This window comes from Lottia gigantea (genome assembly GCF_000327385.1).
Source record: "Lottia gigantea unplaced genomic scaffold LOTGIsca_152, whole genome shotgun sequence".
Classification (NCBI taxonomy): Eukaryota; Metazoa; Mollusca; class Gastropoda; family Lottiidae; genus Lottia; species Lottia gigantea.
The window spans coordinates 23,964-39,674 of NW_008707828.1; the positions used below are offsets into that span (position 1 = coordinate 23,964).

Genomic DNA, 15,711 nt, shown 5'->3' on the forward strand with positions numbered 1-15,711 from the left:
CTTGGACAAGTTTGCTATTTTTCTATGAACAGTTTTTGAGTTATTGCCCTTGACTCAGGAAAAAGCGTGTCAAAATTTGATTGTGAACACAATAGAGACTACAGTTTTCATTCTATTTAAATGAAATTTGGTGTGATCATTGATAATGATGAGATCTTAGTCATGTTTGAATTTGACAATTTTTCGATAAATGGAATTGAGTTATTGTCCTTGGCTTAGGATAGGAAAAAACGCATCGATATTTTGTTGGCTTGAGAACGCGATAGAGGTGACACTATTTGTCAGAATTTTATTAAATTTTGTGTGTACAAATTAAATTTTTGGTATGATTTGACACAGATAGGTGACTGCCCTTGACATACTGAAAATGTATCAGGAAAGTGGGCGTATCTTGCTAGGCAACCACTTGTTACGTATAATTAAGACTCGAATCAACCTTCCAAAATGGCGCATCTGTTGCAGAGCTTACATCATAAAGAAATCATCAATCATATTCATCATCAAGAATTCTTTTACATAAAAAAGCAGAGTAAGATTTGTAGCAGACGTCTGTACTTGGGAACAACCTGTGTTTAGCAATATCAATAAGTACTTAGTTACTAATAAATGACGATCACTAATCACCATCTCATCGACTATTTTCTATCAATACACTATTTACTTGTCTTAGTAATAAGTGTGTGCAAACGCTATTGTGTATGCGTGTCATTATGTTGTTGACCTATCTACTATCTAGTGTTGATTTAGAACCAATATGAGCTACAAGACTATTACCATTTAGTGCAAGACTGGTATGTTTTTTGCTGCGAGACTGTCATTCCTTCATGTGTCAATCAATACATCATTTTATTTGATTTGGTTATTTTTATATAAAACAGTACTGTTGAAAATCGAAAAAGAGTAGGCTAATGCTGCTGTCCTGACAAAATTTCCCTCATTGCATCCTGCATGGTGTCGCCCGTCTTCATTAGCCCACATGGTACTGAAAAGTAGGATGTAAAACTCCATGCATTTCAATTCATTTTGTCCTAATAATGGCAAAATCGGATGTTAAAGTATATTACCGTGTGTGGCACGCTATCTTAAAACAAAGATGGTATTCATTTATGAAACTGTCTATATGTTTTCTTTGCAACATCCATTATCTTATGAATCACAAAGTGCAATTAATTAAAAAGACACAAAATGGAGGCAGTTAGTTCCGCAGAGAATATCACTAGCCCGCAGCGACTTTTCTTGAATAAAGGAAATAAATTGCATGTATCGAATAAGTTTGAAAGATCATTCATATTGAATTTAAGAAAAATATTCTCAAATAAGAAAATAATTTGAATTTTCAATTTAATTAAAAAATGCAATTTGTTTATTACAGCCCACAGATTGAATAAGCGAAAAAATTGTTTAAAGGGGCAGTGTGCAAAATTTCCATTATCAAAAACTGCAAGCTTAAGGTCCAGACACACGAGCAGCCTTGGTCAGAGATTTTTGTCGCAGTTTCGAATCTGGAGTAATATCTTGCGTGTGCCCGTGCTTCCATGACAATATCATTGTGTCGCCCACAGGATTTATAATTGTCTCCGATATTTTTATCTTCTGTAAGACAGACCGTCATCATCACATCAGATTCATTTTCCTTTCAATTGCATGATCCGCACATGAAAATAACGGACTGGAGATTTTTGTCTCCTTGTGTGCCTGTGCCAGTCATTGAAACTCTTGACAAGACTATAATCGGCAACAAAAGTCTCCAAACAAGACAGCTCGTGTGCCCGCACCTTTACGTAATCATTTTAAAAAGATTTGGCATTAAAAGAATCAATGGCAAGATTTTTGTAGTTAAAACTTTCAGATACGTTAAGGGACAAATTTTGATTTGAGCCTTATTTGAGCAAAACAAATTTTTGACGCACAAAAAAAATGGAATGCTCCTTTAATTTGAAACACGACAAAGGAAAATCTAATGTGCAATTTGTGCATCCAATTAATTCTTGCATTTTTTCACAAAATTATTGTGCAATAACAAAAGGAAAGCAAATATGTATTACAAGACTAAATTATAACAGCACATGCATGTAAAACAACATGCGGGTATTTGTGGACTATTATTAACTGCTAACGGCAGTTAAAGGGACAGGTGCGCCATTTTGGGGGGCTGATATCTCAATTATGAATTTATTTTCCTATTTCTAAATATGTCTTTTCTATATATGGCAGTGTCTCAAGAAAAGATGAGTTGTCTTTTAAACTTTCAAATGCAGATAATTCTGGATACACATGGACATGAAGGCTAAAATTCGGACAGTGAACACTATTACTGATTGGCTTAGCTAAAAAATTCCTGTTTCTGAGATTAAGGTATGATTAGTGAAAAAAATGTCGCATCTGTCCCTTTAATGGAGTTAAATATGTCCTGGAGTGATTGTAAGGTTTTTAACTTTCTTCTGGCAAGGAATGACAATCTTTGAATTCTTATTGTTACAGAAAGACGCTTGCTCGCTAACCTGAAGTTCCAGGGTTCAATCCTAGCATAGGTCGAGATAATAACTTCTGATTTTACAACCTGGTTTGCTACAGACTGTGCACGTTCGAGATGCCCCGACAGTTGGAAATCGAAAAGAAAAGAAATTGAAAGGCAAAATTTCCCATGCACAGCATGACCTCTTATATTTCCGATCTTGACTGCATTGTGAAAATCTGATGATCTTAAATAAGTCATCTTCACTCATAATTCCAGTCGATCAAGCTGTAAATGGGTACAGATAATCTTGGAAAGATCTATGCCAAGAGATTTGACCAAGGACCAGCTGGTAGAAAGGATCCTTAAATGTGAACCTAAGTTGTTATCCTTGTGAACATAGTTCTATATTTCTTTCTCTCTTTTCAAGCAGAGTATAATATCTTCAGTCATTTATTTTTTAGGAAGAGATAATTTGATTTCTACTGAATGTGCAAGGCGTAGATGGTCCTGTTGCTTCACTGAGAAGTTAGAAGATATAACTGGTAAGTGGAAATTGCTTGACTCGAAATCTTATGATTTGGGGACATGAATGGTCTTGGTTGGTGATTTTTGTCACCGACTAGAGTCTTGTAATGAGTTCGCCGATTGCCTGTGGGTACAGAAGAAAGTAAGAAAAATCCAGTTCTTCATTTCCCCCTCTGTTGATAATCACGTGTAGATCATACAATTAAAAGTAAAATGAATCTGATTGGATGATGGAGCCCTGTCTTGCAGACAATAAAACAATCGGCGACAGAAACAAACTTGTTTGAATTATAAATCCTGTCAGCAATGGGATAATATTGTCGTGGAAGCACAGACTTTACTCAAGATTCAAGTTAGTGACAAAAATCAGCGACCAAGACTGTTCGTGTGGCCATTAAAGGGAGACTGTTTGCGAGTTTCATTAAAACATGAAAATTAATTTCTGTCTCCTAGTAGCCAACAACATATATCAATCAATCGAGACTGGAGGTACAAATAGTGGGCTGACGGACTCAGAATGTGGCAAATTTGTGTAAGTGTCTTGTCATCAACTTCTAATGGATAGCTGAGAGGGTTCTCTCAAGAAAATTGTCGAAATATTGAATTGATTTGATTGGTCAGATATAAATAGCACCAATCTCATTTCCACATCCCCAAAACAAAGTGTAGTGGGCTTAGTTTAATATGGGTTAATAAGACCATGTTGTATTTGGTGGGACACTGTCAAGTCACTGCTGATTGCTGATCAGATTTATAGAGCTCATAACTGTGATATTGACCTGCAATGACTGGTAACCATGACAACACCTGAGCTCCCAATCTGTCTGATCTGATCTATGTTGCCTAATATTGTAAAAGTCTGAAACCTATCGCAGTAATATATATTGTACCAAGCCAAATGTGTCCAGTATCTGACTAATCGAATCAAATATTAAAATAACAAGTCTTTTCTTGAAACTCTGTCATATATAGAAAAGACATCTACAGAAATAGAAAGACTCAAATCAAATGACCAAAATGGCGCAACTGTCCCTTTAAAGAAAGTTCATGAACCAGGTACTTAGGAAACAAGTCAGACATGTCTGGTAAAAAAAAAAAAACCAGATTCACAATCTGTGCATGGAAAGCAAGTCAGATGTCATGTCAAAAGAAGTTTGCACTTTCCACACAGGTCAGGTTCATTCACAAGATAATTTGAAATCTCATAGGTGAAAGGTCATAAAAGGTGACCTAATGTTTTTGGCAGGTTGATAAGAAGTGTAGTAAATTAGATTATTAAATTAAAGCCAATTAGTGCCAATTAGAAGTAGTGTAGCCAGTAATGACATTATAGAATAAATCTTCAAATATTTTTAAAAAAATAAGAAACAGTCTGAAGATATTAATTTCGATACTATGGGAACAAAATGGTCTTGGACTGAATTTCTCTGGTGCTCAGTTTCTTCAGGAGCCGTGGTGGCTCAGTGAGTTAGACGCTTGCTCGCTAATTTGATGGTCCAGGGTTCAATCCTGGCATAGACTGAGATGATACACAACAAAACAACACAAATGAAATAGTACAATGTTAATTGAGTCATTTTTTTAACAAACGAATGAAAAAAACATTAGAAAGTTCATCTGTATGAGAAACAAATAACTTAAACTTGGAAACCGAGATTTTTTCCATTGCCTTGACTATTTTTAGTTGAAAGTTTTTGTGTATTCATACGCCGCATCCCACGTTGTCATAGGAGATGACGTAATGACGTAGTAATCATCAAAGATCACTTTAAGGAAATTTGAAGTTCATGGGTAAATGAATGCAAATTTTCATATGGGTTCACTGTAGCATGTGACAATAAAATGTCAATATTCATAATTCCAGTCCACCCAGATGTAAATTGGTACAGATAATCTGGGAAAGATCAATGTCAAGAGGTGTGGCCAAGGACCAGCTTGTACAAAGGATCCTTAACAGTGAAATTAAGTTGTTATCCTTCTAAAAATATATTTGTTTCTATCTTTCTTTCATTCCTGTACAAGAACTTTGCCCTAGAACTAGCAACAACCATCAACAGAACAGAGATCAAAGATCTTTTCTGATTTATTGCATACAATCTGTTTATTTTATTGTTATTAGTTTAAAATGAGGTTGGAAATGGTTTCCGCTGTCAATAGAAAAACAATTATTTCCGGCAATATTAGCCGTGATTTGACGAGATCAATACACACTCTGCTCGGTCTTAATGGCATCTACACATCAACAGAATCACAAATACTTAATGCTTGTCTTTAAGATGTTTGATGTTGTTTCTGTTTGCAGCAGGGCTGTTGATTTGGCTCTATTTGCTGGTCCTGACCAGCAGGACAGCTCAAATGACCAAGGGTCAGACATCAAATATAGGTCAGCCATTACAGGGCAATCATTTCTAATACTTCCAGTCCCGTCTCCAGGAATGAATTGGTGCTGGGGCTCAGATTTTGTACTCAGAAAATTTGAAGAATTATAGACCCAGAGAAATCATTTCTGACAATTTGAGCTGCCAAAAACGTATCTAAATCTATACCTTTTTTATTTTGTACAAAGTCTTGTAAATGAATCAATCTCTGCTGAACTGAAGAAGGTTTTGCTGGGGATTAAATTTCATTTGCTGGGGCCGAGCCCTCACTGACTTCACCCTAACGACAGGGCAGGGTACTGTTGAAGACTAATTACATATATTCAAGACTCAAATGAACCCCTGAAAATGGCGCATGTGTCCCTTTAAATTACATTAACAAATCAATTAACTAGTTTATCTTCATGTCAGGCAAAAGTTTGAAAATTCCTAACTTAACACTGTTCACAATCGGTCAATTTAGTTTGAAATGGACCTGAATATTGTGGGTGACCACTTGAAACCTTGTATAACGATATATGACGCCAAATTACTTTTCGACAAAACACAAAAAACTATTTGTACTTGTATTGTGTTAAAATCTTTTGGTTTTCATTCTTTGAAAATATAAATCTTGTATAACAATTTGAGTATTCCCTACTATTCAACCAATAACTCGAAAAATAATACAGTATACAAGGTTTTTCGTTTTCATCTGCAGAAAAAGGAACATTGAATCTTGTATAATAATATATTTTACGAGGTTTTAAATCTGACAGTTTATATACGTGTTATTAAATTAGTGCTTTTTGAGTTATTTACAATCAAGCTAAGAATACGAGGTTTTGATCACAAGATCCGCGCTTTTATGAGCTTTCAAACGGTACCAAAAAGTCAACATGACCAAATATGGAATATACGAGGTTTCAAGCGGTCAGCCACGTTATGGAAAAGTATCTTTCTGTAATAAATAATCAGAATAAGGAGGCCTTAATATATCAAAACTTGTTTTTCTACTCAAATTCCAACCTTTTACACCACAATTTCATTTTCCCTCCATTACATTGATCATTTCATTTTAATCAGAAATTTTTTTTTTCTATCCGTATCAATTCCAGTGATATTTAAAAGTAGGGGAAACTGGGGGAAGTAATCAATGTGGGTTAATCCTAACGCCAATATTATTAAAGATATATAAAGTGTAAGATTAATCTACCAACGAGACTTGTTCTTCATCTTCAGACATTTTCTAATATTAATTTCTGTTACCATTAATAAGGCACCTATGAAACTACGTATGGTTCTTACATGGAAATAACACAGCCATTTTGATTCTCTTCCTCAACTTAATAAGGTTAACTTTTAAAAAAGGCTACAGTGTTTCAACAAAGTACATTTAAAGGTTTAGAAATGGCTTTAAATATGATTTGATGACTTAGTTGAAATATAATAGGCTTTTTTTATAGCATTTGTCTCCTGGAAATATTGTTTAATTGCAACCCCAATTGTTCCAATAGATTAAGTTATAAATGTATATATCAGAATGCACCAATTCAATCTTATTTTTACAAAATTTCTTGGAAGAACTCTCTCAGACACTCAATGAGTTATTTGCTACTATTGTATTTAAAACCTGGACAGTTGTCCCGAATTGAGTCAGTCTGCCCTCTGTTTGTACCTCCAGTCTCGGGAGGCTGGCTCTGCCATGGAAGCAGTGTGTACAGATCAGTACATATAGATCAGTACATATAGATCAGTACATGTAGATCAGTGTATGTCAGTCAGTACATGCAGATCAGTAAATATCAATCAGTACATGTATATCGGTACATATCAATCAGTACATATAGATCAGTATATATCAATCAGTACATATAGATCAGTATATGTCAATCAGTACATGTAGATTAGTAAATATCAATCAGTACATGTAGATCAGTTTATATCAATCAGTACATATAGATCAGTATATGTCAATCAGTACATGTAGATCAGTAAATATCAATCAGTACATATAGATCAGTATATGTCAATCAGTACATGTAGATCAGTAAATATCAATCAGTACATGTAGATCAGTATATATCAATCAGTACATGTATATTGGTACACATCAATCAGTACATATAGATCAGTATATGTCAATCATTACATATAGATCAGTATAATTATGTCAATCATTACATATAGATCAGTAAATGTCAATCAGTACATGTAGATCGGTACATGTCAACTGAAAACGTTAGGCTAAATGTCATCAAATTGAAAGCCTTATAAGTAGCAGTGGGAGTAATTTGAAATTGAAAAAAAAAACCCCAGATTTAATGGATTTTCTCTTACTTTCCATCTTTCTGATTCGTAACATGATCTAACCCTGGAGGCTAATTTTCATCTGGATCGAAGCTTCTTAATCTCCAAGGCTAATCTCCATAGAAATTAAAAACTCCTGATCAATTTTTTAGGATTCATTTTAACGATATTAGGAGAAATTCTTATACTTGATATTCTTATTCGACGTGCGAGAAGGATTAAGGAAAAATCAATGTGTTCATCTAAATATTCCACATTGTTTAAAATATCTACTGTCCTCTCATACTGTAGAATTAAAAGAATTTATTTTCAGCATAATATCCTGGGTGACTGCTTGAAACCTGGTATAATGAAATATATTTCTTTTCGAGAAAAAACGTAAAAAAATATTTGTACACATATTTTGTTAAAAACTTTTTTATTATTTATTTTTACAGATATACCTGGTTTTCATTCTTTGAAAATTTAAACCTCGTATAACAATTTGAGTATTCCGCACTATTCAACCAATAACTAATAGTACTATATATGAGGTTTTTGTTTTCATCTGCAGAAAAAGGAACTTTGAACCTCGTATAATAATAATTTACTGTTTATATTTTATTTAATAACTAGTTTTTGGATTATTTACAATCAAGCTAAGAAAACAAGGTTGCGATCATAAGATCCGCTCTTTTACAAGCTTTTGAACGGTACCAAAAAGTCAAAATGACCAAATATGGCATATACCAGGTTTCAAGTGGTCACAAAATTCCGTTTATCAAAATCTCCAAAGTATGGCAAAATTGAGTTGTATAGTTGACCCCTTTCAAAAAGAAGTACCATCAGGTGTTTTGAATAATGTCCCATATTAATTCAGGTATTGTTAAGAGTGATGCAGGAATATGTTTTATTGAGGATGAAAAATGAAACGAGCTCATTTTACTTTTCTCTACCCTATATCCGGACTAACCCATTTTTCCATCTGTTCCAGTTTGTGATTTTTCCATCTGTTTCAGTTTGTAAATCTGTGCCAGTTTGTAGTTTTTGTATCTGTCCCAGTTTGTAAATATGTTCCAGATTTTCCATCTTTGTAAATCTGTCCCAGTTTGTAGTTATAACATCTGTCCCAGTTTGCAATTTTTCCATCTGTCTCACATTGTAGTTTTTCCATCTGTCCCAATTTGTAAAACTGTCCCAGTTTGGTAATATGTCCCAGTTTGTAATTTTTCCATCTGTCCCAGTTCGCAGTTTTTCCGGCATGCCCAGTTTGTAGTTTTTCCTGGTTTGTAAATCTGTCCCAGTTAGTAAATCTGTCCCAATTTGTATATTTGTACCAGTTTATAGCTTTTCCTTCTGTCCCAGTTTTTTTTTCATATTGAAATTGTTGACTCCCATTTCTTTCTGATTTTTATCTGACATATTTTGTTGTAGTTGATGAAAATAAGAAGATAGAAGAAAAATGTTAACCTTTCAAAAGGATTAATACAAAATCAATAAGCATTATTCTTTCTAACAAATCTACTTCACTTGTCCATAGCACAATATTCTTAAACCTTCTCCAGATTTTTTACTTATTTCCTATGGAATTTAATGCCTTCCTTCTAATATCTTATTTTTAAAGATGGGTTTCCTAATTTTTAGTGTCTCAAATTATTGAAACCAAGCACAAAACTTCAAACATATATGAACACATAGTTATAGTGAACCTGCTCTTGAATTAAAGGGATAGATTCTCTGACTTTGCTTTGGGACTTAAATATATGTAAATTGTCTTCAGAAGTACTAGAAATGTATAAAATTCTAATAAAACTATCTTAAACTAGGAATTTTACTCACTATTTTTATAAATGTCTTTTCTACTTATCACATAGTATCTTATATTGACGAGTCGTTGTTTTTAACATTCAAATGTAGATAATTCTGGTAACACATGGATTTGAAGCCTCAAACTTCGACTTTGAGCGTGAATACTATTACTGATTGGCTTGGCTAAAATTTCCAATTTCTGAGACTAATGTACGATTGGTCAAAAGAACACATAAGCAATCTCCTTCCCTACCTCCATGGATCCTCCGAAATTCTGCTCAGAAAACATGGATAATTTTCAGGGTTTCCCTGTCAAACTCGGCCACTGTTATCTATGGATTTTATTTCGTATTTCTTCACAAAACCTTTCAAAAGAGGAATATCAAACATGTAAAGGCCATTTGTATCTACAGCAGCCATTCTCACTACGCCTGACAATAATCTCGTAAGGAATTGGGAACAAAAAAATTGAAAAGAAAAATTCATGAATATTTTTTGAGATTTTTTGCTTTATCAGCAACATGTTCTACCATTTAGCCTTAATATGTAAGTGGTTAAAAAATCAATTGTACTTTTTCCAAGTGTTTACTAGGAACATCAGTTTATTTGATGTCATGGCCATTTTACGTTTCTATTTTATTCTTATTGATTAGTTAAAGACATTAGTTTCCAATGACAAGACTTGTTTTATTACCAATTAGACAGGTTATAGTGGTGGTCTGAATCTCGGACTGATTGCTTCCTTGATGGACTAGAGATTTCCTCGTTCATGGTAAGTTATGTAACTTTTTTTGCGTCTGCTAGGCCATTTCTTTGACCAATTATACTTAAGTCTTCGAAACTGAGATTTTTTAGCTGAGGCAATCAGTAATAGTGTTTACAGCTCACTGTCAAAATTCGATTCTTCAAATCCATGTGTGTCCAGAATTTTCAGCGTTATGACTCATCAATTTAGGATACTCTGTGATATATAGAAAAGACATATATAGAAATAGTGAGTAAAATTCCTATTTTGAAGTAATATTAAAGGAATTATGTGATTTTCGTACATTTCAAGTACTTCTACAGACTATTTACATATATTCAAGACTCAAATCAACCCCGATTCATAGTGTAACAGGTTCTATTTTGATTTACCGCCTTTTAGCTGTCATACACTCGATTCATAGTGTAACAGGTTCTATTTTGATTTAACGCCCTTTTAGCTGTCATACACTTGATTTATAGTGTTATGAATTCTATTTTATTTTCCTTCCATTTTGCTGTCATACACTCGATTCATAGTGTAACAGGTTCTATTTTGATTTAACGGCCCTTTTAGCTGTCATACACTCGATTCATAGTGTAACAGGTTCTATTTTGAATTACTGCCCTTTTAGTTGTCATACACTCGATTCATAGTGTAACAGGTTATATTTTGATTTACCGCCCTTTTAGCTGTCATACACTCGATTCATAGTGTAACAGGTTCTATTTTGATTTAACGCCCTTTTAGCTGTCATACACTTGATTCATAGTGTTATGAATTCTATTTTATTTTCCTTCCATTTTGCTGTCATACACTCGATTCATAGTGTAACAGGTTCTATTTCGATTTCCAGCCCTTTTAGCTGTCATACACTCGATTCATAGTGTAACAGGTTCTATTTTGATTTGCAGCCCTTTTAGCTGTCATACACTCGATTCATAGTGTAACAGGTTCTATTTTGAATTCCCGCCCTTTTAGTTGTCATACACTCGATTCATAGTATTTTATTTTATTTCCATTTTGTGTAGTTGTCTGAATCTATATGAATACATGTCACTTTCATAAAATTGATGTCTGCTGTTTTAGATGACAAGATAGAAGTAGTTGTCTGAGTCCTTGAAGACACGACTTTCCAGACATAAACACTTCCTTCATAGAAATGAAAATATTTTGTTTACACGCTTAAATAGTAAATGTAAACCAATCATACTGTTTGTTCCTACATGAGAGAAGATCACATTATGCTATGCGCCAAGGGAACGAGTTGGAGGCGTTGGAGCTATTGTTATCTTGGTATTGATTGGCTGAAATTTACGTCATACACTACAGTTACGTCATTAGGGTTCCTAGTTGTCAACGATATTATATGTCACGCTAAATCCTGTTGTCAATATTTTGACCGTGAGATTAGGCTGCACCTATTGTTAGCGTAGGGTACCAGTTTAAATCCCAACCAGACCCATCATCTGCATGGATGTAGCTATGGTGATCGATTAACATTTTTGGGGAGGTTGATTTGAGTCTTGAATATATGTAAATAATCTTCAGAAGTACTAGAAATGTAGAAATTCCATAATTCCTTCAAAAATATTTCAAACTAGGAATTTCTTTTTCTATTTCTAAAGATATCTTTTATATATGGCATTGTTTCTAGAAAAGTCTTTTAAACTTTCAATTGCGGATATTTCTAGACACACTCAAATTTTGATGGTGAGCTCTGAACACTATTATTGTTTGGCTCTGCTAAAAAATCCACGTTTCTGAGACTAAAGTATGATTGGTCGGAAAACTGACACAACTGTCCCTTGAAATGATGAGAATTTTTGATAAAAATGGTGATATTTTGACATTTAATGTCATATTATTGATATTTCATTGAGTAATTTATTTCCCCACAATAATACAATGTTATTTAACTTTTCACCGATATTTGAGTAACTCTTCTGTTAATAGAGGTAAAATTAGTGTCAGTCAATAGTCCAAGTTTGTAATTGGTGTCAACGTTAAGTCAATCATTCGACTATTTTGTCTACCAATTTGATTACATCAGATAAATTGTCTCACAGTATTTTGTGGTCTGTTAAAGATGGGTTTCCTTATATCTAGTGTCAAAATAAGCAAACTATTTTATTAATTGATGTTTCTAATGAATTTTGACATACTCTTAATCATATCATTATTTTCTTACATTGCATATAATTAATAAATGCATAAATGTCCATGTATGTACAGTCTGGGTAAACAAAAAAAGACATTTTGACCTTTCCTGATTGGCCACTCATTGGAATTCTGGTGATTAATTATGGATATGTGAGACAAACTGGTATTTTTCCAAGTCATTAAAACATGTCTACTTTCTATTCAAATAAGTATTAGCATTTTCATTTTCATAAATAAAAATAAGGGAATCCATCTTTAATATTCAACTTTTATTCGCTGAAACTATTTTTGATTTCAAAAATGAATTATGTTCTATCCTAGGCCTGTACATTTTGGGAGATTCAAAGTCTCTCTTCACCTAAATCTAAATGAAGTATTTGTTTCATCCTGTACATTTGGTAGAATTAAACCTTTTCTTCCCCGAAATCTAAATCTTTTACTGACTCAAAAAAACAGAATACTTTTGCTCCAGTTCATAGTCAAATATAAAACTTAAAGATGCCTTAAATACTTTCAAGTTTCGAAAACAAAAAATCCTCTTTACCCAAAGCCATCTTTTTTGGTGGGAAATTTGAAAAAAAATGGCCTTGCAGCTGATTGGTTCAGTTATTCCTTGAAACAATGCCTTTAAAACCACAGATACACAACATCATACCTTAGACCAACAATAATATTTGTCCCAATCGTTTCAAATCTCAAGTACATTGGAGTGACACAAATTGCCTTAATGGCGGAAATGATTGGATGAAGGTAGGACCAGACATTAGATAATTATAAACACGTCTGCTCTCTCCTTCAGGCCAGAAAAAATAAAGTTACTTCCACACTTGAAATTCTGGCCATTTTGAAATTTTGTTGATATAATACATTAAACAATAATGGCCAAAAGAACACGTCTGCCAAAAGATTCAGAATCATTTGTTTGAACGAGATAGAATAAATAAGTTACTTCAAATTCTGGCCATTTTGTTGATGCCATCTGAGACATTTTATGGCAGAATACAATGTGCAATTCTGTTTTCAAGATTTTAGCCAAATTGTTATTAGAGATTTATCAACCCGGTTTCCACTTGTCAGTGATGCAGATTGGAGGGACTAAATTAAAGATCCCTCGACAGTTGGAAATCGAAAAAAAGCAGGCTAATGCCACTACTCTGATAAAATTACCCTCATTGCGCGCGCACTGCATGGCGTTGCCCATCTTAATTAGCCCTTAAGGTGCAGAAAAATAGGAAGTAAAACTCCATTCATTTCATTTCATTTGTATAATTCGGATTCTTTGCTACAGTACCTTTAATTGAGATGTCAGAATTCACCTGAAATCTATAAATTATACAGCAGAATTACTTTCATACCAGATGGTTTCAAAAAAACTTTTTCTATAAAAAAATAATATAACAGACTAAAAATGTAATAAATTTGATAAAAACTGTTCTGAAAACATCTGTATTTAAGATTTTGACATCTGGCATGCTCGGTAAGTACATAGGATAGTCTGGATGATAAAGTAACAACAGAAACAGAGGTGTAGACCTTTTTTCACTTCTAAATTAGAGAGCTATGTTGGCACTAAATTGGATCCCTTTGTGTTAGCTTATCGCTACACTATCAACAGGTAGGGCCTTAATCTCACCGTCAAAATATTAACCACAGGATTTACCGAGACATAGTCTATTTAGCGTTGACGACAAGGAACCCCAATGACGTTTCTGTAGGGTTTGACATGAATTTCGTCCAATCTATGCCAAGAAACAATAGCTCAAACCCGTTCCTTCGATGCAAAGATTGAGACGGAATGCCATACCAGTTTACGTTGGCTCAAGGTGTGGTTGTTTTCCTGGTTTCATCCTAGAATCCAATGATATGATAGAATTCTCTGGTTGTTCAGTAAACTGACCTTGAGAGGCCTCAAAAACAAATTAACATTATTTAGCCATTTCTAAATATATTTCAATGGTATGGTTTGGACATATTTTGGAAGCAAACTTTAATACAAGCCATGGTTATTGTCCACTAATTCTTGTAATTAAACCTGTCAACACCCCTCCCCCATTGGTACAGTCACTGGCTCCATGATAAACCTACCTATACCTAATTGACCAAAGCTTATTTCAGATATTTAAGCCAATTTCATTCCTTTCTTCATAATAGCTCACATACTGCAGAAATGTAGGATGTAAAACTCCATTCATTTGATATCATGACTGGCTAATTTGATCATCTCATCATCTGCATACAACATCGCTCCTCCTGTAAATATTGATATGAAAGTGAAAGGGAGATAAATAAACAGGCTATTAAAGAATATTTTACCTGGTATCAAAATTAGAGAGGAAAGGTCAGACCTGACAGGTGTATCAAATACCTTTTAATATACAACTATAACCTAATTACTATAATTATACCTCTAACCTAGTCTTACAGTGACTAAATTAATAGATGAATGAATGAATAGATTAATATGTTTACAAGTTACAATTAATAAATGACAAATATATGAATGAACATAAGAATTAATGAATGAACAAATGAACGAATGGATATTACAAGTTTGGTACAATTAGTAAATGAAAGATAGTGGACCACAGTCAAATACGCCCACCACGGCATGCGGTTGGTAAATATTCAAGATTTTGGGGCAAGGGCAATAACTTGATCTTTGTTTTATGAATATGTATACACATACTGAATTTCATTTGATTCCATAAAAAAATCTAGTTTTTAGAGCGTTTACAAGCAAATGTTGCCGGACGGACGGAGTGTTTACGAGCATTTGATGTTGATAGAAGCACGGACCGACGGACGGACAGAGGTGCCAACAATATATGTCCACATAGAGAGATGTGGGCGTATAAAAATGAATGATTGAAAGGATTAACGAACTTTGTTCAAACCAGTCCCTATGGTAGTTGAGACAATTCAGCATTTCAAAAGCAGTTGATATAAATCACTATATTTAGTAGATCAATAATTTAAAATACAGCTAATATTACAGTAATATTTAAACCAATTTAAATTACATCTTGAAAAAAAATTATCACGAAAAAAGCTTATTGATAATCTTTCATAGTGTTGACATTAGTTACAGAATAAAACACATATATTGATTGCTACGGTAACCATTTTGTGGAAATCCATAACCATTTTTTACAGTACCAGTCTGATTCTTTTTTCCAATATAGTAGCACTATTAAGCAAACAAATTGAAAGGAACAGTGGCTGCGCCAGTTGGGGTACAGGAAGCCTATTGTTTCCCTCACAAATTTAAAAATGTAATTTTTATACGTTTTTGCACCGAAATATGTGTCAGAATGCACAAAAATGTTATTTTTTGAAAAAAATTTTGAGAGAACCCTCAAAGACGC

General features: G+C 33.6%; 1 protein-coding gene across 1 annotated transcript; it reads left to right on the forward strand.

The window, feature by feature from the left end:
• Positions 1 to 444: 444 nt before the first annotated feature.
• LOTGIDRAFT_173223 (hypothetical protein) lies at positions 445 to 15,211 on the forward strand (the record flags this gene model as incomplete). The annotated part of the gene is made up of 3 exons (XM_009050684.1): positions 445 to 529; positions 2,920 to 3,000; positions 15,072 to 15,211. 3 exons carry the CDS (start codon positions 445 to 447, stop codon positions 15,209 to 15,211), a joined length of 306 nt encoding a protein of 101 aa, XP_009048932.1.
• Between the last annotated feature and the right edge of the window lie 500 nt (positions 15,212 to 15,711).